Raw genomic sequence first — 23,774 nt, forward strand, 5'->3', positions numbered from 1 at the left:
TGGGTATGTCAGTGTTGTGAAAGGTGCCAGCTGATGCACTTATGATACCCAGCACGTCTATTATACCCCTGTGCCATGGCAATATATGTGCTCTCCTCACTCCTCCTTGGGATCTCATGAGTGAACAAGGTGGGCAGAATTTTTTTTGGGGGGTTGTAATGTTAATTTTGATGGTTGTCAGGGGCTGGTGGTGAAGGTTTAATACTGCTGGGGTTCGAGCCCTGGGAGGGCAGTGTGTTTTGTGGTTAAAATGGGCTAAATCTATGTGATTTTATTTACTAGTCAGGTTTGAGGGATGTTGCTCAACTTATACAGTGTAAGTTGTTTTACAATCATCTCGGAGGTCACTATACGCGGGTGGTAACTAAAACCTTGAAAAAAGTGGTATTGAATGAGGTGATCTTTGACATTTAAGTATTTAACATACATCAAGTGAGGTTATTTAGTTACAGTTGACTAAATTTTGGATAATTACATTACATATTCGTGTAAATTACTTAGAATGACTCAAAAAGTCAGAGTGTCTTATATCCATTGGAATCATTGTAATATCTAACTATTAACTAATTGTTAGATGCAGAATGCAAGTTTCATTACAGTTTATGTTAATAAACTGCTTAAAATGTTTTTATCTTGAGAATCCTCGAGGGAGATTCCTTAGTGGCATTGAAGAGCTCTTGATCCAAGGAACTGAGCCTGTATTCCCTTGGATCAAAGCTCACTGTCTCTCATTCCCTGGATAATATATGACCCCTATGGATTTAGTGCTCTAGGGAAGGTAATAAGGATTGCAATGGAAATAAATTTTATAGTTTGACTTACTGAATTATCCCAGGTTAAATTTTTACATAATTTTATAAAACTTTATATGAAACCTAAATAAAAGTTTATTAATAGTAATTTCTACTAATATAACAAAGCCAGATAGTATTGTGATATTAGTGTCACTACAGTGTATTTTGTAACATTTAAAACTTTCTTAAATTATACTTAAGGAAGTAGCTGAAGGACTTCATTCTTAATAATGAAATAAATAGTGGACCCCCGCATTACGATATTATTTCATTCCAGAAGTATGTTCAGGTGCCATTACTGAACGAATTTGTTCCCATAAGGAATATTGTGAATTAGATTAGTCCATTTCAGACCCCCAAACATACACGTACACATGCACTTACATAAATACACTTACATAATTGGTCGCATTGGGAGCTGATCGTAAAGTGGGGATCCACTGTATCTTTATTTCTACATATACAAAGTATACAGGCCTAGCTGACATCTATGACATACTACTATATCAAAAGCTGCTTGTTATGCAGAGCATTTTGGGCAAAGTAGGTCAGTTTTGTCCCAGGATGCAACCCACACCAGTCCACTAACACCCAGGTACCTATTTTACTGATGAGTGAACAGGGACAGCAGGTATCTTATGGAAACATGTCCTCATGTTTTCCAGCTGTACCAGGGATCGAACCATGGACCTCACTGTGTGAGCTGTATGCACTAGTAATTGAGCTACGGGACATTCGGGTATAAATGTTGTTTTAACTTTTTGACGCAAGTTGACCAAAAATTTTTTCCTTGCAGAAGTTTTACTGGAGAGACAATGTCGGAGTCGGACGCAGTTGTTGTGCGCCTCTCTCTTGCTCGCGTGGCAGTAGTTACTGTCTCCTTGCCCCTTGGAGCTTTCTTTCTTTGTATATATCTGTCTTTACGGTTCAACTTTGATCTATCTACTGCTACCCACTGTGGTGTAAGTATCCTTTTCTGTGCTTTCATAATTCTGTAAAAACTATTTAGGAGAAAGATTTCTTTTTGGCAGTTCTTTCAGTATGTGGTTAATCCATGTAAAACTCACATTTAAAACACTTTAGTTTGTGACATAGTATTTATAATTTTTAATGTGTAGATTATCATAATAATAATAATAATAATTTAATAATAGATATCCAAAAACGTATATTTATGTCACTAACATTAGTTTACATTATTTATTTCTTACATGGAAAAGTCAATGGTTATAGAAAGTACAGTAATACCTTCCATAGTATGGTTTTGAACAATACAGGTTTTGACATAATGTAGTTTATAAATTTAAAAAATTTAATAATGTGAATTGATTTAATTGCATTACACACTGATACTGGACAGCTGGTATGTGCCGGACCAGCTCCAGACTCCGAACAGTGAAGTTATGCGGTACATACATAATTGAAATTTTTTTATTCATTATATAAAGTACTGGTACCCCTTTTACATGCAAATATTAGTGATAAGAGGAAATACAATGATGCTGAGTATTCAAGTAAACATAAATGATTAACATTAGATGAAAAACTAAAAATTACATAACTTGAAGATGATGCATTGTATGTTAAAATAGCACATGACAAGAAAATGAGTGAAATATCGGTACGTGCACATGTAGGGAATGAAAATAAAATAAAAAGATATGGAATGGCTACAGCATCTTATGTCAAAAGTGATTCTTAAAAACTGTAGTTCTGAAATGGATATGGAACATCTTATAATGTTATGGCTCAAAGACTGCAGCCAGAAAAGAATTCCATTATGTCGGATGATGATTCAAGCTAAAACAGCAAGTCTATTCAGTTAAAAAAAAAAAAATGGCAATGAAGGAGAAAGTTTTTGGCAAGTCATGGCTGGTTTTACAACTTTAATAACTATATGTTCAAATTACTGGTCAGAGTGCCAGTGCAGACAATGAGGCAGCTGCAAGATTTCCTAATGATCTAAAAAAATTTATTGAAGATGGCTACAGATGAACAAATTTTTCACGTATGTATTTCCTACCCTCTTTACCACAGGGTTGGCACTAGAAGCTTTCTTTGGGCCCATGGTGGCTTATTTAGCAGTTACAAGCACTAAAAACAATGGAATAATACAAAATGTATCGCATGTACACGTGGAATCATCCTCACTGGCTTGTAAACAATGGCACACTGGCTGTACATGGAGTGGCTGGGCCACTCAGGCCGCGTGGACACATTTGGGATGAATGACTTTAACCGAGTTCTTTGTCGTTAACCGAGCCAATATTTTGACGCAAAAACTTTACTTAATCCGAATTTTACGTAATCCAGTGATGTAATCCGGGGGTCCACTGTATATGGATGAGTAGCATGGGTTCCGAATGTTGCAGCATGGAGGAGCTGAGAGCAGTATATGATGAGAATATTATGCAGGTTATTCATGGTTTGGAGATTAGAAGGAGGTTTACCTGAAGTTTACCTGGAGAGGGTTTCAGGGGGTCAACCCCACCAGCTCAGTCTGAGACCAGGCTTCATGATAGATCAGGGTCTGATCAACCAGGCTGTTACTGCTGGCTGCACGCAAACTGATGTACGAACCACAGCCAGGTTGGTCAGGTACTGACTTTAGATGCCTGTCCACTGCCTTCTTGAAGACAGCCAGGGGTCTATGTTGGGAGGCAGTTGAACAGTCTTGCACCCCGGACACTTATTGTGTTGTCTCTCAGTGTACTCGTGGCACCCCTGCTTTTCAGTGGGGGGAATGTTACATCTCCTGCCAAGTCTTCTGCTTTCATAAGGAGTGATTTTCATGTATAGGTTTAGTACCAATCCCTCCAGGACCTTCCAAGTGTATATTATCATGTATCTCTCTCGCCTGCCTTCCAGGGAATACAGATCAAGGACCTTCAGCCATTCCCAGTAATTTAGGTGCCTTATCGTACTTATGTGTGCCATGAATGTTCTTTGTACGCTCTCCAGATCTGCAGTGTCTCCAGCCTTGAAGGGGGTCGTTAGTGTACAGCAGTATTCCAGCCTAGAGAGAACAAACGATTTAAAGAGGATCATCATGGGCTTGGCGTCCCTTGTTTTGATGGTTCTCATTATCCATCCTATCGTTTTCCTAGTAGATGAGGTAGACACATTGTTGTGGTCTTTGAAGGCGAGATCTTCTGACATTATCACTCCCAGGCCTTTCACATTTCTTTTTTGCTCTATTGTATGGTTAGAATTTGTCCTATGCCCTGATACATTTTTAATTTCCTCAAGTTTTCCATATCTGAGTAGTTGGAATTTCTCCTTGTTGAACTTCATATTGTTTTGAGTGGCCCATTTGAAGATTTGGTCGATGTCTGCTTGGAGTCTTGCGGTGTCTTCAATGGAGGTCACTGCCATGGCAATCCGGGTGTCATCCGCAAAGGAAAACAAGGAGCTATGGCTTACTTCTCTATGTCCAAAATGAGGATGAGGAATAGAATGGGAGCAAGTACTGCGCCTTGTGGAACAGAGCTTTTCACTGTGGCTGTCTGGGACTTTGCTCTGTTTACTATTACTCTTTGTGTTCTATTTGTCAGGAAGTTATAGATCCATCTACCAACTTTTCTTGTTATTCCTTTATCACACATTTTGTGTGCTATTGCACCATGGTCACACTTGTCGAAAGCTTTTGCAAAGTCTATGTATACTACATCTGTATTTTGTTTATCCAGGACCTTGTCATAGTGGTCCAGTAGCTGTGACAAGCAGGAGCAACCTGCTCTAAACCCATGTTGCCCTGGGTTGTGTAAATGATGAGTATCTAGGTGGTTGGCGATCTTACTTCTTAGAACCCTCTCATCAAAGACTTTTATGATATGGGATGTTAGTGCTATCAGTCTGTAGTTCTTTGCAATTGCTTTACTGCCACCTTTGTGGAATGGGGCTATATCTCTTGTTTTTTAGTGTGTGTGGCATGACCCCTGTGTCCATGCTCCCTCTCCATAGAATGCTGAAGGCACACAATAAGGGCTTCTTGCAATTCTTGATGAACATGAGTCTGAGCCTGGGGCTGAGTGCATGGGCATGTCATTTATTGCCTTTTCAAAGTCTTGTGGAGTTAGGATAATATCTGAGATTTTTGAGATGACCAGATTTTGGGCTTCGTTCATAAAGAATTCATTTGGATTGTCGACCCTTAGTCTGGGCAGCAGCTTGCTGAACACTGAGACGTATCGGGACTTAATATCTCACTCATTCCTTGGCTGTCATTTGTGTATGTCCCATCCTGCCTAAGCAGGGGCCCAGTACTGGATGTTGTTTTTCCCTTAGATTTGGCATAAGAGAAGAAGTATTTTTTTTTTTTAATTTCCTTTATGGCTTTTAGTTCTTCCTGTGATTCTTGTCTCCTGTAAGATTCCTTCAGCTTAAGTTCGATATTTGCAATTTCATTGACCAATGCCTCCCTTCGTATTTCAGATATATTGGCCCCTCTCAGCAGCTCCGTGACTCTTCGCCTTCGTCTGTATAGGAAGCATCTCTCTCTAGTTTACATCTTCTCTTTCTTTTTCTTAATGGAATGTGTCTTGAGCAGATCTCAAGAACCACAGAGTTCATTTTTTCTAGGCAAATGTTCAGATCTGTGTTTTTATTATTAAAATTGAATTTTGTGAAGAAACCTTTATGACTGATCACATTTTGCTGGTCAGGAGCCCTGTGCATACATGTCTGTACCTCTATTATGTTGTGATCTGAGTGTATTGTCTTAGATAAGGTTATATTACGTATCAGATCGTTGTCGTTATTGAAGATGAGGTCCATCATATTTTCTAGTCTTGTAGGCTCTAATATTTGCTGGTTTAAGGTGAATTTGGTGCAGAAATTTAATAGTTCGTGTGTGTGTGAGTTTTCATCTGAGCTGCCTTCTGTACTCCTTGCTGTACTCCTCCATTTTAGGTGTCTCAAGTTGAAATCTCCTAGTAGTAAGATGTTTGGGACAGGAGTTGGGAGATTTACTAGACAGTGGTCAGTTTTCGAAAGCTGCTCCTGGAATTGCTGGGAAGTTGCGTCTGGAGGCTTGTATGCCACCACAGTGACAAGGTTTTCGTTTTCAATCTTTACCGCCAAAACTTCAACTACATCATTTGAGGTGTTTAGTAATTCTGAACAAATGAGAGAGACTGTGACGTACTGGCCAACCCTCCCCTTGTTGCCTGTTTAGTCTGTCACACCTGAATAGGTTATAACCTGGGATCCATATTTCGTTGTCATAATAATCCTTTATGTGGGTCTCTGTGAATGCTGCAAACATTGCATTTGACTCCTTGAGCAGTCCCTTGATGTAAGGAATTTTGTTGTTTTTTGATGGCTTTAGACCCTGTATGTTTGCAAAGACAAATGTCGTTATGTTGGTGGAATTTAGGGGGGTTTTATTTGTTGGCTCTAATATGTTGTTCTGGAGTGGAGGCCAATGTCCGTGCCTCTGCTCCAGAAGTATTTTCAGTTGCTATAGGATTATTGTCATTTCTTGCCAGTCTTTTTTTTCTCCTGGCCCTAAAAAAAAATTCTGTCCCTGGAGGAGTTGTGGCTACCCTCTTTTGGGTCCCATAATCTGGCTGGTCTGTACCTTCTTGTCCCCTTTAGATGATGTGCCTTGCAGTATGAGTTGTAGCATTTTCTGTCATGGATTGATGAGTGAACCATTTTTGGGTGAAATAAGTTACAGGAGGGGTGCAGGGTTACAAAGAGTATTATTCAGAGGGCTGAGGGGTTTGAGGTGGTTTGGGCATTGGAGAGAATTGAGTAAAATAGGATGACTTTGAGGGTGTATAAATCTGTAGTGAAGGGAAGGAGGGATAGGGGTCATCATTAGAAAGGTTGGAGGGAGGGAATAAAGGAGATTTTGTATATGAGGGGTTTGGACATCCTTAAGGCATGTATGAGCATGTTAGATAGTGGTTGTTATGACATGACATTTTGTTGGAGTGTAGGCAAGGTAACATTTATGAAGGGATTCAGGGGGAAACCAGTTTGCCGGACTTGAGTCCGAGAGGTGGATACTACAATGCCTGCACTCTGAAGGAGTGCTTCTGGCAAGATAGTGCTGGAGTTAGTGATGGTGAAAGTATTTTTTCTTTATCGAGTCACCGTACCTCAGTGGGAGAAGGCCATTATGTTAAAAAAAATAATCTTTTTTTGTGGGTTTAAATGCATACATACTTGTATAATTACCGTGCAAATCAGATTTGTGTACTATATATACAGCCTCTCCTCACTTAACAACAGAGTTACATTCCTAAGACCATGTCGGTAAACGAATTCGTTGCTAAGTGAGGAGCATACTATAATGATAGTGGGTTTGTGTCAACCATCTTTGATATTGTTTTAATGTTACCTTTGCACCATTTACATAACATTCCTGGTATACTTTTAAATGTTTATACAGTAGTGTACTGTATATTGTAATAAACAGAATAGAGGAAATCAGCTGTAATGTACATTATTTAGGTATGCATACTGGTGAGAGAGCCCGTTGTAAGTCCGAGTCGTTGGCAAACAAGTACATCGCTAAGTGAGAAGAGGCTGTATTAGCTTTTACCAGGTATAAAAAATATTTTTTTTCACTAAGTTCCAAATGACCTGTCATCAGTATCTTGTGTATCAATTTGATTTTCACTAGGTTCAAAACTACCTGCCATCAATATCCTCAGCAATTGGAGAATTTGTTCCTCAACGGTACATATGGAGAGCTGCAATTGCTGTTCACTCAGCTCCTCGGTTCCTTATAGCCTCGATGTATTACTCTTTTATGCAACGAAATCTACCTAATATTCCCTTCTATCAAGTAAGTTCTTTCTTAAATATTTTCTTATACCGCTTTTCATACAAATTTCCTCAATCTAGGAAACATACAGTAGAAAATATCGCTACTCATTTCTGGATTTTCATATGACAGCTATTAATGCAATAATACATTCATCATTATCTTGAAAATCAAGGAGTTTTGTAGGAATTATAGTTAATATCCTCATTGTCAGTCTTGACATTTCATCTTTATGTGATAGCTGGTTTTATTGTTTTGCATTCATTATCTCAGGTGATTGTGCTTTTCTTTACTTATAAAAATTGTAAGGATAGTTGTACATTAATCTGCATTATAGCTTGATCACTGTTGCATGTAGTCATGGGCACATAATTGCAGGCAGTTTGAGTTAATATTCACCTTTATATTCACATGATATGCTATGTCTGCTACAGTTAATATTGACTATCTTTTGTAACATTGCCATTTTGATTGTTATTTATACACAAATCTAAGCAGTGGTTTATGTAATTATTTTTTTTTTCAACAAATCGGCCATCTTTCACCAAGGCAGGGTGACCCAAAAAGAAAGAAAATCTCCAAAAAGAAAATACTTTCATCATTATTCAACACTTTCACCTCACTCACACATAATCACTGTCTTTGCAGAGGCACCCAGATACAACAGTTTAGAAGCATATACATGTATAACATACTCTTCCAAACTGCCAATATTTCAAACCCCTCCTTTAAAGTGCAGGCATTGTACTTCCTATTTCCAGTACTCAAGTCCAGCTATATAAAAGTAACTGGTTTCCCTGAATCCCTTCATTAAATATTACCCTGCTCACACTCCAACAGCTCGTCAGGTCCCAAAAACCATTCGTCTCCATTCACTCCTATTTAACACGCTCACACATGCTTCCTGGAAGTCCAAGCCCCTCGCCAACAAAACCTCCTTTACACCCTCCCTCCCTCCCACCTTTTCGAGGACGACCCCTACCCCGCCTTCCTTGCCCTACAGATTTATATGCTCTCCAAGTCTTCTTGACTCCTAAAAGATGTTATACCTCCCTGGCCAGTTTACCTGGAGTTTACCTGGAGAGAGTTCCGGGGGTCAACACCCCTGCGGCCCAGTCTGTGACCAGGCTGCCTGGTGGATCAGAAGAGCCTGATCAACCAGGCTGTTACTGCTGGCTGCACGCAATCCAACGTACGAGCCACAGACCAGCTGGTCAGGTACCGACTTTAGGTGCTTGTCCAGTGCCTGCTTGAAGACAGCCAGGGGTCTATTGGTAATCCCCCTTATGTATGCTGGTAGGCAGTTGAACAGTCTCGGACCCCTGACACTTACTGTATTGTCTCTTAACGTGCTAGTGACAGTGCATGAAATTAACCCCTCCTATTCTTCATCGACATTTAAAAGTTCCTCAAAATATTCCTGCCATCTACCCAGTACCTCCAGCTCCCCATCAACTAACCCCCCTACTCTGTTTTTAACTGACAAATACATTTTTTTCCTTGGCCTTCTTAACCTGTTTATCTCACTCCAAATATTTTTCTTATTTTCTGCAAAATTTCTTGACAGTGCCTCTCCCACTCTATCATCTGCTCTCCTTTTGCACTCTCTCACCACTCTCTTCACCTTTCTTTTACTCTCCATATACTCTGCTCTTCCTATAACACTTCTGCTTTGTAAAAACCTCTCGTAAGCTACCTTTTTCTCTCTTATTACACCCTTTACTTCATCATTCTACCAGTCATTCCTCTTTCCTCCTTCATCCACCCTCTTATAGCCCCACATTCTAATACTGAATTTTTAAAACTATTCCAACCCTCTTCAACCTCCTCCACTATTCATATTTGCACTATCCCACCTTTCTGCCAATAGTTGTTTATATCTCACCCTAACTTCCTCCTCCCTTAGTTTATACACTTTCACCTCTCTCATACTTGCTGTTGCCATCTTCCTTTTATCCCATCTACCTCTTACTCTAACTGTAGCTACAACTAAATTATGGTCCAATATATCAGTTGCCCCTCTATAAATATGTACATCCTGAAGCCTACCCATCACCCTTTTATCCACCAATACATACTCTAACAAACTACTTTCATTACTTGCTATATCATACCTTGTATACTTATTTATCCTCTTTTTCATAAAATATGTATTATTACCAAACCTCTTTCTACACATAGCTGAATTAAAGGCTCCCCATTTTCATTTACCCCTGGCATCCCAAATTTACCCACTACTCCCTCCACAGTATTGTTACCCACTTTAGGATTGAGATCCCCAACCACAAGTACTCTCTCACTTGGTTTGAAACTCCCCATGCACTCACTCACCATTTCCCAAAATCTTTCTCTCTACACTTCTCACTTCTCCAGGTGCATAAATGGTTAATATAACCCACTTTTCACATCCAACCCTTATTTTACACCACATAATCCTTGAATTTATACATTTATATTCCCTCTTTTCCTGCCATAACTTATCCTTCAACATTATTGCTACTACTCCTTTAGCTCTGACTATTTGAAACCCCTGACCTAATCCCATTTATTTCTCTCCACTGAAACTCTCCCACCCCCTTCAGCTTTGTTTCACTTAAAGCCAGGAGATTCAGCTTCTTTCATTCATAACATCCACAATCATCTCTTTCCTATCATTTGCACAACATCTATGCACATTCAAACCTCCCACTTTGATGGTTTTCTTCTTTTTCTTTTTGGTAGGCTATATGGGAAAAAGTGTTACTACCCCATTGTTTCCGGCATTTTAGTTGACTTTTACTACACTCATGGCTTATGGAGGAATGATTCTTATTCCACTTCCCCATGGATATGAAAGGAAAAGCAATAAGAACAAGAACTATTAAGATAAAGTCAAAGAAAATTCAGATGAGTGTGTATACAATAAACTTGTACATGTATATGTAGTGTGACCCAAGTGTTTGTAGAAGTAGCACTATGTACCTGAAATCTTGCATGTTTATGAGACGCAAAAAAGAGACCAGCAATCCTACCATCATGTAAAACAAATACAGACTTCCTTTTTACACTCACTTGGTAGGACGGTAGTACCTCCCCGAATGATTGTTGTCTACCAACCTCCTACCTACTAAATTATCTATACCTGTAATTATCCATACTGTGTATGTTACTTAAGTTTCCTCCCACTCGGGTATGTTCTGAATGGGATCAAAGGAAATATACACATTGCTCAGGAAATAAACTACGTACATATATTGTTACATATAAGTAATACAGTAAATATTTTGCCAGGAACCTAAGACTCAGTATTTCACAAAATAATAATTTCCTGTTAAAAAGCTTCATAGTTGTTTCTTGAAGTTATGTTGAATTGTAATGTTAATTTTGAGTATCAACATACGAAGACTAGTAAAGAGAGAGAGAGAGAGAGAGAGAAGCAATGTTAAGTAACTTTAATAAAGAAACATTCCACCCATTAAGGGCTATATCAGTTCAGTACAGAGACAGAAAAACAGGAAAATATATTATAGGTCACTCCACAGATAACCTACACATAGGAAAAAGAAACTCATAGCAACATTTCAGTCTGACTTGAACCAAAACGTCATCCTGTGTGTGGGTTATTTGTGTATTGTTCCAGTCATGGTATTGTGCCTGTTAATTTTTTCTTTTGGAGGTTAGTTGTAGTGTAGGCAGGGTCCACAAGATGGCTTTTGACAGAACAGCAATTCACAACTGCAGACCAAACCAAGTTGGGGGTGGTATTGCAATCTATTACTCTAACCAATTATCTTGTATTAGCACCACTTGCTTCAGTGATGAATATGGGGAATACATTTTTGCTAATTTTACTGTAAAAAACCTTAAGACACCTATAACAATCGGTGCCATTTACCGGATACCTCACACAAACATCCCAAATTTCAGTGAGAAATTAAAGTCACTAATAACAAACAGACAAATGAATAAGCACCACCTTCTCTTAGTTGGAGACTTCAACATCAACCTTGGCTTACTAGATGATCAGCCTGTAACTGATTTCATCAACAATATGAACAACACACTTCTCATACCGACAATAACTAAACCAACCAGGCTCACTGAGACAAGTGCAACCATTATAGACCACATATGGACCAATATACTAGCCCCCCTTAAATCAGGGATAATGACAGATAGCACTACAGACCATTACCCTACCTTCCTCCTGACAAACATTAATAAACCACCACTTGAATACAACAAAGTCTCATTTAGACTCCATGACGAGGCCTCAATAAGGAAGTTCACAACTGACCTAGAGATTGTTGACTGGCCTACAGAATTCTCCAAGGCCAATGGTATTGATGACTGGACAGACATTTTTCTTAACAAATTACTTAGACTATACAACAAACATTGTCCTATAAAAACGAAACAGATAACAAACAAACGGCTTGGTTGCCCATGGCTAACCAGCACCATTCTGAAATCCATTGACAAGAAACACCAATATGAAAAGCAATATAGACAGGGTTTAATACACAAAGATATTCTTAAACACTATTCATCAGTTCTCACCAAAGTAATAAAGAAAGCCAAACAACTATACTACTCCAGTAGATTCACAGACACTAGAGGAGATATAAAAAAGACCTGGAAAACACTCTCTCAGATTCTAGGGACCCACAAACTGAAAAAAAACAAGAATATTGTCCTAACTAAACCTAATGAAACACCACTACATCCCACTGACACAGCTAACAAGATAAACGACTTCTTCTCAACCATAGGATCTAATCTCGCCAATAAAATCCCACATACTAATGCCCATGCCGGGGACTACCTAGATGGGAATTTCCCAAATTCCTTCTATCTTGCACCAACTGAGCCCTCGGAAGTCACCGAGATTATAAAGTCACTTAAAAACAACTCAGGGAATCTGTCTAATGTCCCACCATTACTGTACAAGCGAGCGGCCCATATCCTTTCGCATGCTATTTCATTACTTTTTAACAAGTCACTAGAAACTAGCACCTTCCCGAAACTATTCAAGATGGCAAGGGTTACACCAATACATAAAGGTGGTGACCCTACAGACTTAAAAAACTATAGGCCAATATCAAACTTACCATTGCTATCCAAAATCTTTGAGAAACTTGTGCACAGGAGACTATATTCATTTATAACAGCACAAAACATACTCAACCCCTGCCAATTTGGATTTAGGAAAAATAAAAGCACTAATGATGCAATCATAAAAATGCTAGATCTGCTTTACACAGCATTGGAAAATAAGGAATATCCACTAGGAATTTTTATTGACCTAAGAAAAGCTTTTGACACAGTAGACCACGACATCCTACTCCACAAACTTGACCATTACGGTATAAGAGGCCATGCGCTTGCTTATTTCAAATCTTACCTTACTAATGGGTATCAGTATGTTACCATTAAAGACACAGCATCAACAACTCGGCCACTTGATACTGGAGTTCCGCAGGGAAGTGTCCTTGGTCCCCTGCTCTTCCTCATATACATCAATGATCTTCCAAACGTATCCCAACACCTGAAACCCATTCTCTTTGCTGAAGACACGACTTACGTCATCTCTCACCCTAATCTTGCCACCCTCAACACCATTGTTAACGAGGAGCTGATCAAAATATCGACTTGGATGACAGCCAATAAACTTACGCTTAACACTGACAAAACCTACTATATTATGTTTGGTAGCAGAGCAGGAGATGCACAAATTAACATTAAGATCGACAACACTCTAATTACCAGACATAATGAGGGCAAATTCCTAGGCCTATACCTTGACAACAACCTGAATTTCAGCACCCATATCCAACACATAACCAAAAAAGTATCCAAAACAGTTGGGATCCTCTCCAAGATACGATACTATGTGCCGCAAAATGCCCTTCTCACACTATACCACTCACTTATTTATCCATACCTCACCTATGCTATTTGTGCTTGGGGATCAACTGCAGCAACACACCTAAAGCCAATAATAACCCAACAAAAAGCTGCAGTAAGAATAATCACTAAATCCCATCCCTGGCAACACACCCCCCCACTCTTCATAGATCTAAACTTACTCCCTGTTCAGTACATCCACACTTACTACTGTGCAATCTACATCTACAGGACCTTAAACTCCAATATCAACCTTGACCTAAAATGCTTTCTTGATAGTTGTGACAGAACCCACAGGCATAACACCAGACACAAACATCTCTATGACATTCCCCATGTCCGACTAAACCTTTACAAAAATTCAATGTATGTCAAAGGCCCTAAAATCTGGAACACCCTACCTGAGAACTCTAGAACTGCAGACACATTCATTACCTTCAAAACTACCATTAGAAAACATCTTATCTCCCTGATAAACCCCATCAACTAACTGCACGAATACCACCTAGTGGTTCACACTTACACTCACTCACCCATTTGACCATAAACAGAAATATTAATCTCAATCTTAAAATAATGAATCCTATGATACTCCAATACTGAAACTATGTACTGTGCCAAAACAAAAGCATTCACATTGCTAAACTCACAAACTAGTATTTAGTCACTTAGCCATAATACCAACTTACCTCATAATCTGTAATATTTTAAAATAAAGAATTAAACTAAGTCTGCCCGAAATGCATAGCCATGCTAGGCGTTCTAGTGGTACACTCTGTAATCATTATTTAACTACATGTAAACCACACAACAACCAAATTCTGTAAATTCAACATTGTAATCTTTATAGAGAATAAACTTTGAATTTGAATTTGAATTTGAACCTGATGGCCTAAAGTCAATTTAGCTAAACCTTTGGAGATGTAGACCTCCCCTTGTTCTATATAACTGTATTGCTTTAACAAATGATTACACTTCTAAATGATGAAGTTTCTGTAACACTTCTTCCTTAATAACAAATTTGGCATCATTCCTGTTAAGCCTAAATTAATTTTCTTATAAGACCCACTTTTCTTGTTCAAGACAATTTGATCCACAGACTAACAGATATTATCCTCGGCAGAATCATAAGAGTAGATCTACAACAAAAAATTAACTTAAATTGCAAGTTACCTAATCTATTCACAACTAGAAAATGAAACACTTTGGGAAAGCCAAATAATAACTTGTCATCCTGGGTACTCAGTAATACAGAATTTGTGACATATAGATGTAGGCATGAAGTTTTCTGCAGACTTTTAAAAGCCCAAACAGTAGCTTAATTTAGTCATCAGGAATTACTGCTAACAGGACAGTGACTTTCAGAAGGGCTGTACTGCTATACCATTATACATGTATTAACACACTCAAAAACCTGGCAGATGGAAGGTCAAAGATGACCTCAATCTTCCTCTCCCTGCTGAAAATTTCTGCTCGTAATGAATTGCCTGTATTTTAATTGTATTTCTTATGGTAATTCTGTACAAGTAAAGCTGTGGCATGGCGATCAAGTCCATCACTAATGTAGTAGTAGATAACCTGTACATGGAGTATGGTACTTGGAGGCAGAAAAATTCACTCCCTTTATTTCCAACAGTGTGATGTTGCAGTATATCAGTGATATGCTCCTCATAGCATGTATGAGGTTCAATATCACAGACTATAGCAGAGGCTGAATATAGTTGATCCTTTCATTAAATCCACAGTTAAAGAGGAATGTGAAGACTAACTTCCCTTCCTCGATGTATTCCTATGTAAATTTAGCATGAGCTGTAATTAGAATACTTAAATGAACTTCCACTTGGACCATAACAACAAGACAAAACTCAGATTAGTCAAAGGATTCTAACTGAGAGCCTTCTAGGTGATTATATTCACCAGAATTTCTCTAAACTGCACTTTCCCGTCCTCTCTCATTTCAAGAATGGCTATAGACATCTTGCTCTTGCAGATCATAAACATCCCCCAAGATTTACAGATCTCTAGAAAGATATGTCATCTTTCTCAACATTAAAGTAGCTTAAAATACTTCCAATTCTTTCTCTAAATACTGTCTTAGAGTAGCCACTAATACCAGCACTATCATTAGTGACTTAACCAGCATGAAACTCAGACGTCTAACTGAAACAAAAGAGGGAATCTGTCATACCATATGGAGAGACATCTAGACAAATACACCCATGTCTGCAAGCCTAAAAAAGTTTTCTGTGTACACAGTGTTAATAATTCCTGTTATTTACAGGAATAGCCACAACCATTTTAAGTGGAATGATGCCAAGCTCATTACTGAGGAAGAGAATTTATATATATATATGCTGTTGTTTAAAATCTGTTGTCATTTGTCTTAGCAATGAAGTTATTCAGATCTTGGGAAATTCAGTATCTCCAGAGTTGTGGCTAAATTTTTTTTAGGTTATTAGAACTTATCCATCAGATGTAGTTGCCAGACTTAGACTTGGCTACATGTACTTCTGAGAGTTTGGCAGACACACACATAATGATCAAACAAAATGCAAAGTGTGTAGTCATGCTTATGGTTATTTTCTTGAACACTGTGCTTAATTGTTCACTCACTGAGTCATATAGAGATAGTATAATAACCTATGTGATATGCCATGGTGTCATATTAATGAAAATAAGATCTCAGACATATTAATATATTATCCTAAATTTGCTTACAATAGATAAGTCAACTGTAGTTATAAATCCAGATGTCCACAGGACAGAAATTGGGTGCACAATAAATTAGCCACTTTGGTAGTAAAATCTAAATCTAAAATCCATCGGGTGGTGTCATGAACCCTTTTGTGGAGCCCATCTACACTTCAACTCACATTCGCACCCCTGGTGGGTAGAATGTTTCTATAACAATAATTTAATGTTGGGTACGTGTCTTTTATACGTTGTTGGTATTATGTACAGTGTTTGTAACATATGGAGGCTTTTATTCCCAAGGCAATATCTGCTTATGTTGTGCCCAAGTTGGGCTGTGTACATTTGAATATAGTAGATATGGAGATCTTTTGTCTTTTAGAGTATAAAAACATACCATACCAAGCAAGGGTGAAAGATCCTGAGCAGCTATTTATCCAATCAGTAGTAAAAGCCCTTAAAAAAATCCTGAAAACTCGCCATTGTTTCTTATGTTGTTTGGCTTTCAGACACTTGTTCTTAATTTTTGACACAGTGATACTTACCAGATAATAGAGTAATGTCAAGACTATACATATGTATTTTCATTTTCACATTGTTTTTCATGTCTTGAATGCAACATAAATTTTTAGCTTAATACAGAAGCTTCGAGGCAGTAAAGACATACGTTTGATGTGGTGTTGTAGCAATAATACAGTATTGTATTAATGTGTTTTTGGATCATAACACTGGGTAGAAATTGGTGATTAGGCTCATTGAGAGGACTTTATATATTTATCAATACTTATGTGCATTTTGTTTATCTCTATTGTAACCCATTTTATGATCAAAATTGTTTATTGAGATTTATGCAATTTTTTCAGAATGCAGTGAAAGTCAACACATTCCTAAACGTTGTAGAAAACATCGCTCTTCTCGGTCTTTCATTTGTCTCGTCCAAGGAGAACTATGGTAAATGTGTTGCTGTCAAGTTGTTAAAAAGTTCACCAGTCTTCCAGTTCTTACTTACTGCGGTTTCTTATTTTAAATATTGTTACCTTAAATGATTTTACTATCTAGCATGATGAGTGGGGAGGTGTGAGATGATACAGACTATCCTGGACTGATTGACAACAAAGAATTGATGAAGCATTAATTTGGCCATTTCCAGAAATGAATATCATAAAGTTCAGTATTATCTGGAGTGGCATTTCCCTGAAATATCCCCTTTACTGTGTGAGGTAGATATTTTAAGCATGTTAGCATATTGCTGTATGGACTTGCTTGGTGGTACATATAGATATAAAAAAGTATGATCATATTATTGTAATTATGTTTTTAATACTGTTTTATTGCTTGCAGATATCCACAAGGTATCATTCATCATGTTCATGGTGTGCAGTGAGGTATACATGTTGCTTACTTGCCTGCTACTTAAGGACCACACAAAAAGGCTTGGTTCTCTTGAACGACTTTCTTTTCGTAAAAAGGTATGGCCTGTATTAGTTTACATAAAGCTTTCCTACAAAGATAGATCAAAATCCCTGACTCTGCACATGTGTGAAATGAGTAGAATGAGGAGGGATATGATTGAAGTATACAAGTGAAAAGCAGGTATGAATGAAGGATATGTGGTGTTGATAAAATCTAACTAGAAAAAATAAAAAAAAAATGGATTTTGTGGAGCTTCTGTTCCACAGAGCTCTGCTCTGTTGAGTTTACTTCTCTTGGTGGGCTGAACTAAGATTGTAAACCTGCCCCTTAGGTCCCCATAATTACTTCACAGTCAGATTACAAATTTGTAAATTTCTCTTCTCCCTCAGAGAATACTTATCTTCATGACCTACCAGATGTATTAGGCACTGCAATAATGTATGCTCTCCATGCCAGTTGAAACTATAGCTGAGGTAATGGTGTTCTCTCATGACCTAGTTCAATATGCTGAAGAGAAGATCCTGAGGTTAAGGTTGCTGAATTTTGTCCTCATTTCTGTCACTGCAGATAGAAAGGTACTAAGTTGTGTAATGATGAACTTCACATGAAGGATCAGATTGCTCTGATTCTGTTGTGTGCACTATGAATTTGAAATGATTAGAGGTTTTATTTATTTTTGCATGGGAGAGGGTGAGCTTTGTAGGAGTTATGAGAAAAGCCCTCAACCAGTTTCTTTGAATAACAAAAAAAGGGACAATACCGTGACTGGAACAATACACAAATAACCCACACATAGAAGGCAGGAGCTTAAGACGACGTTTCGGTCCGACTTGGACCATTTACAAAGTCACACTGGCCCAAGTCAGACCGAAACATTCTCGTAAGCTCCTCTCTTCTATGTGCGGGTCATTGTGAACAGGTAAGACACATATGCAACAGTTAGGTATCTTTATTTCGAAACGTTTCGCCTACACAGTAGGCTTCTTCAGTCAAGTACAGCAAAGTTGATAGAAGCAGAAGAGACTTGAAGATGATGTAATCAGTCCATCACCCTTAAAGTTTTGAGACAATGGAACAATACTCTTCTCCAGACTGAGGGACTGACCACCTCAAAACTTTAAGGGTGATGGACTGATTACATCATCTTCAAGTCTCTTCTGCTTCTATCAACTTTGCTGTACTCGACTGAAGAAGCCTACTGTGTAGGCGAAACGTTTCGAAATAAAGATACCTGACTGTTGCATGTGTGTCTTACCTAAACAACCTGTCGGTATTTTATACCATTTTATTGTTCACATTGTGAACAGTTTCTTTGAGTTGGTGAAACCTATGCCTATACTGCATCATCATGCTGCTGTTATTTCATTGTCAGTTCAACCTTCCTATGTTGCAAACTCATTGGGTTATTTTATCATAAGAGCTTGTTGTGTTGTGAGTTGCCTAGTACCTAAGGGTATGTGGTTTGGACTGTGACAAATACAGCCTCTCCTCACTTAACGATGGAGTTCCGTTCCTGAGACCACATCATTAAACGAATTCGTCTGCAATGGTAGTGAGTTTGTGCCAACCATCTTTGATATTGTTTTAATTTCACCTTTGCACCATTTGTAACATATTTTAAAATGTATATTTTTAAATGTTTATACAGTAGCGTACTGTATATTGAAATAAACAGAGTAGAGGAAATCAGCTTTAATATACATTATTTAGGTATGAATACTGGTCAGAGAGCCCCTCGTAAGTCTGAGGTGTCGGTAAACAAGTATGTTGCTAAGTGACAAGGGGCTGTACTTAAATTGTTTTAATTGTACTGTGCTTTTGATACCTGTAATATATCAGTACATGAGCATGATAGCAAAACCCTAGATCATAGCCACTGCTGCTGACACCATCGCTGTCTCTTGCTACCTCTTTTCTGACTATCACTGTCGCTGATGTCACCACCACTGCTGCTACTAATATTTTGAATCAGTCATCTCTGTCGGTCTTGGTTTCATTGGAAACTTCATCCAAGAATTAGGTCTGGCTTTGTGCCTTGGTAACATAGTTGGGATGTTATCAGCTCCAGCAAGCTCAGGTTGTATCCCAGGTCATCCTAGGTATTGCACCATTGACATTGGATTGACAGACATTGCCCAGCCTGGTGACTCGGCGGCAGACGTGCGTGTAGCAGTGGTGACTTGGCAGCGGACATGGATGTAGCAGCAGGATGGCCAGAGCAGCAGCAGTCCCGGGCGGCTCAGTGATTGGACGATGGCCATGGCCAATCAGTGGATGGTGCAACGAGACAAAATCAACGTTCCCACTCCAAGCACTGAGATCCTAAATATTTCTTGGGTTATTCTGAATTATCCAGAGCTGAAAGGAAAACTTGCTTGCTGTCACTTTGAGCCCCATCCCATGAAGTGGGTAAGGTGGTGACTAGCTTGCTTGTTCCTCCCTCTCCCCCACCTCATCCTACCCCAACCACTACACTGGCCTAACCACAGAACACACTCCTTACACTGCTGTCCTTCCACCTTTCCTGTCTTCTTTTTTGGCAACTTTGCCTTTGGTGATGAAAAATTACCTGGGTGGGCTAAATTGGGATGTCCTGACTATGGGTCAGGTAGGTGATCTTGGTTGCCAATATGACGTTTTTCAGAGCATAGTTCTAGCTGCCCAGACAACTTTTGTTCCGAGTAGGGAAATAAGATCTAACAAAAATGATCCCAAATGGATGAACTCCATCGGCTGTTTCGCATCAACCATAGAAGATAAAGGGGGTATCTCTATCAGAGGTACATGTACATATTACTGTCAAAAACCCAAACAAGATCCTGGATTATGAGATCGATAGATTGCTCCACTCCACATCTCACATTACCAAAGAGGTGAACCTAGGAAAAACCCACCTCAGTCAACTATTCAGATTCAGAGAAGTCCCCTCCCACATCAAGAAACACCTTTATAAGATGATGATTAGACCCTTGCTGGAATACCCTTGCATACCCAAATGGAGAGTTAGAGGTATTGGGAAGATGGAGGGAATATTTTGAGGAATTGTTAAATGTTGATGAAGATAGGGAAGCTGTGATTTCATGTATAGGGCAAGGAGGAATAACATCTTGTAGGAGTGAGGAAGAGCCAGTTGTGAGTGTGGAGGAAGTTCGTGAGGCAGTAGGTAAAATGAAAGGGGGTAAGGCAGCTGGGATTGATGGGATGAAGATAGAAATGTTAAAAGCAGGTGGGGGATATAGTTTTGGAGTGGTTGGTGCAGTTATTTAATAAATGCATGGAAGAGGGTAAGGTACCTAGGGATTGGCAGAGAGCATGCATAGTTCCTTTGTATAAAGGCAAAGGGGACAAGAGAGAGTGCAAAAATTATAGGGGGATAAGTCTGTTGAGTATACCTGGTAAAGTGTATGGTAGAGTTATTATTGAAAGAATTAAGAGTAAGACGGAGAATAGGATAGCAGATGAACAAGGAGGCTTTAGGAAAGGTAGGGGGTGTGTGGACCAGGTGTTTACAGTGAAACATATAAGTGAACAGTATTTAGATAAGGCTAAAGAGGTCTTTGTGGCATTTATGGATTTGGAAAAGGTGTATGACAGGGTGGATAGGGGGGCAATGTGGCAGATGTTGCAGGTGTATGGTGTAGGAGGTAGGTTACTGAAAGCAGTGAAGAGTTTTTACAAGGATAGTGAGGCTCAAGTTAGAGTATGTAGGAAAGAGGGAAATTATTTCCCAGTAAAAGTAGGCCTTAGACAAGGATGTGTGATGTCACCGTGGTTGTTTAATATATTTATAGATGGGGTTGTAAGAGAAGTAAATGCGAGGGTCTTGGCAAGAGCCGTGGAGCTAAAAGGTAAAGAATCACACATAAATTGGGAGTTGTCACAGTTGCTCTTTGCTGATGACACTGTGCTCTTGGGAGATTCTGAAGAGAAGTTGCAGAAATTGGTGGATGAATTTGGCAGGGTGTGCAAAAGAAGAAAATTAAAAGTGAATACAGGAAAGAGTAAGGTTATGAGGATAACAAAAAGATTAGGTGATGAAAGATTGGATATCAGATTGGAGTGAGAGAGTATGGAGGAGGTGAATGTATTCAGATATTTGGGAGTGGACGTGTCAGCGGATGGGTCTATGAAAGATGAGGTGAATCATAGAATTGATGAGGGGAAAAGGGTCAGTGGTGCATTCAGGAGTCTGTGGAGACAAAGCACTTTGTCCTTGGAGGCAAAGAGGGGAATGTATGAGAGTATAGTTTTACCAACGCTCTTATATGGGTGTGAAGCATGGGTGATGAATGTTGCAGCGAGGAGAAGGCTGGAGGCAGTGGAGATGTCATGTCTGAGGGCAATGTATGGTGTGAATATAATGCAGAGAATTCGTAGTTCGGAAGTTAGGAGGAGGTGCAGGATTACCAAAACTGTTGTCCAGAGGGCTGTTGAGGTGGTTCGGACATGTAGAGAGAATGGAGCGAAACAGAGTGACTTCAAGAGTGTATCAGTCTGTAGTGGAAGGAAGGCGGGGTAGGGGTCGGCCTAGGAAAGGTTGGAGGGAGGGGGTAAAGGAGGTTTTGTGTGCGAGGGGCTTGGACTTCCAGCAGGCATGCGTGAGCGTGTTTGATAGGAGTGAATGGAGACAAATGGTTTTTAATACTTGACGTGCTGTTGGAGTGTGAGCAAAGTAACATTTATGAAGGGGTTCAGGGAAACCGGCAGGCCGGACTTGAGTCCTGGAGATGGGAAGTACAGTGCCTGCACTCTGAAGGAGGGGTGTTAATGTTGCAGTTTAAAAACTGTAGTGTAAAGCACCCTTCTGGCAAGACAGTGATGGAGTGAATGATGGTGAAAGTTTTTCATTTTCGGGCCACCCTGCCTTGGTGGGAATCGGCCAGTGTGATAATAAAAAAAAAAAAACCCATGTCACTAACAGTGAAATCCAACATGCTACAGCTTTAAAGAGTCCAGAACAGAGCCGTCCAATTTATCACTGGCACCAGGTTTAGAGACAGACTCAGGATGGAAGACCTGCACATCCAACAGGAAACCATTGCAATAAATGTCAGGCTACATAAACTAAAAAAGGGACAACTATATGACATGCAGGAACTCTATATATCAGACTGCAAAAACCCTCCCCAACCAGTGAGCACCACTGGCTACATCATCAGCACACCTCCCCACAAAACTCAAAGAATGACCCTCCAACAAAGAGTCCAACACTTCATTCACAAGAACTTTCCACGACCAAGGATCCTGAGTGACCTCCCTGAAGATATGGAAGAATGGATACCACCAGAATCATTCTATGTCCAACACCAAGGATAAATGCACCCCAATTTTTGGGAGACCTATTAATCTATACCTTGCAACTAACCTTGTAACATCTGCAAACATCCTACGGCAGGACACCACCTCAGAAACTGCTTAGCAGCCAATCTCCATCGAACACCCTGCAACTACCATCTGCAGCAGCAGCCTTACTATTGACCTCTTGTGCCTCCTCCCCCACAAAAAAGTAATTGCAAATACAGTGGTACCTTGACTTACATTCCATGACCTAGCTCATAACTCAATTTGCTCGTATATCAAATCAATTTTCCTCATTGAAATTAATTGAAATACCATTAATCCGTTCCAGCCTCCAAAAAACCACCCCATTTTTTTTTTGTTAAGGGTTTTTAAATAAGTAAAATGTATTTATAAATAAGAAATGATTTTTGCCTTTTTTGCCAGGTCCCAGCAATGTTTTAGAAATGCTGGGGTATATATGAAACTTCTTCAAGCATGGTGAAAGACGAGTGTTATTCCACTGCCATATGTATAACTGTATTTGTGTGTACCTGTGAGATGGAGACACAGATAGACAGAGACAGAGATAGATACAGGCAGACAGGAGATAGAGACAGCCAAAGCAAATTGGCCACCCAACCAGCTGGCCTGTTGAACAGAAAAACAGTGGCCCCCCGGTTTACGATATTATTTCATTCCAGAAGTATGTTCAGGTGCCAGTACTGAACGAATTTGTTCCCATAAGGAATATTGTGAATTAGATTAGTCCATTTCAGACCCCCAAACATACACGTACAAATGCACTTACATAAGAACATAAGAAAGAAGGAACACTGCAACAGGCCTACTGACCCATGCGGAGCAGGTCCATGTCCCCCCCCCCTCCGGATTAGACCAATGACCCACCCCCCCGGATTATCCCAATGACCCAC

General features: G+C 39.3%; 1 protein-coding gene across 1 annotated transcript in view; it reads left to right on the top strand.

Annotated features, from left to right (window-relative positions):
• Positions 1-6: 6 nt before the first annotated feature.
• The window catches only part of LOC128693510 (post-GPI attachment to proteins factor 2), a 38,495-nt gene continuing 14,727 nt past the window's right edge, over positions 7-23,774 (top strand). The window contains exons 1-5 of the mRNA XM_053783221.2: positions 7-129; positions 1,591-1,756; positions 7,429-7,593; positions 17,013-17,100; positions 17,491-17,618. Of these exons, the coding sequence (XP_053639196.1) occupies positions 1,610-1,756; positions 7,429-7,593; positions 17,013-17,100; positions 17,491-17,618 (528 nt within the window). The 5' untranslated portion in view covers positions 7-129; positions 1,591-1,609. The remainder of the gene's footprint in view (positions 130-1,590; positions 1,757-7,428; positions 7,594-17,012; positions 17,101-17,490; positions 17,619-23,774) is intronic.

The sequence above is a fragment of the Cherax quadricarinatus genome, unplaced genomic scaffold (assembly GCF_038502225.1).
Source record: "Cherax quadricarinatus isolate ZL_2023a unplaced genomic scaffold, ASM3850222v1 Contig5, whole genome shotgun sequence".
Lineage (NCBI taxonomy): Eukaryota > Metazoa > Arthropoda > Malacostraca > Decapoda > Parastacidae > Cherax > Cherax quadricarinatus.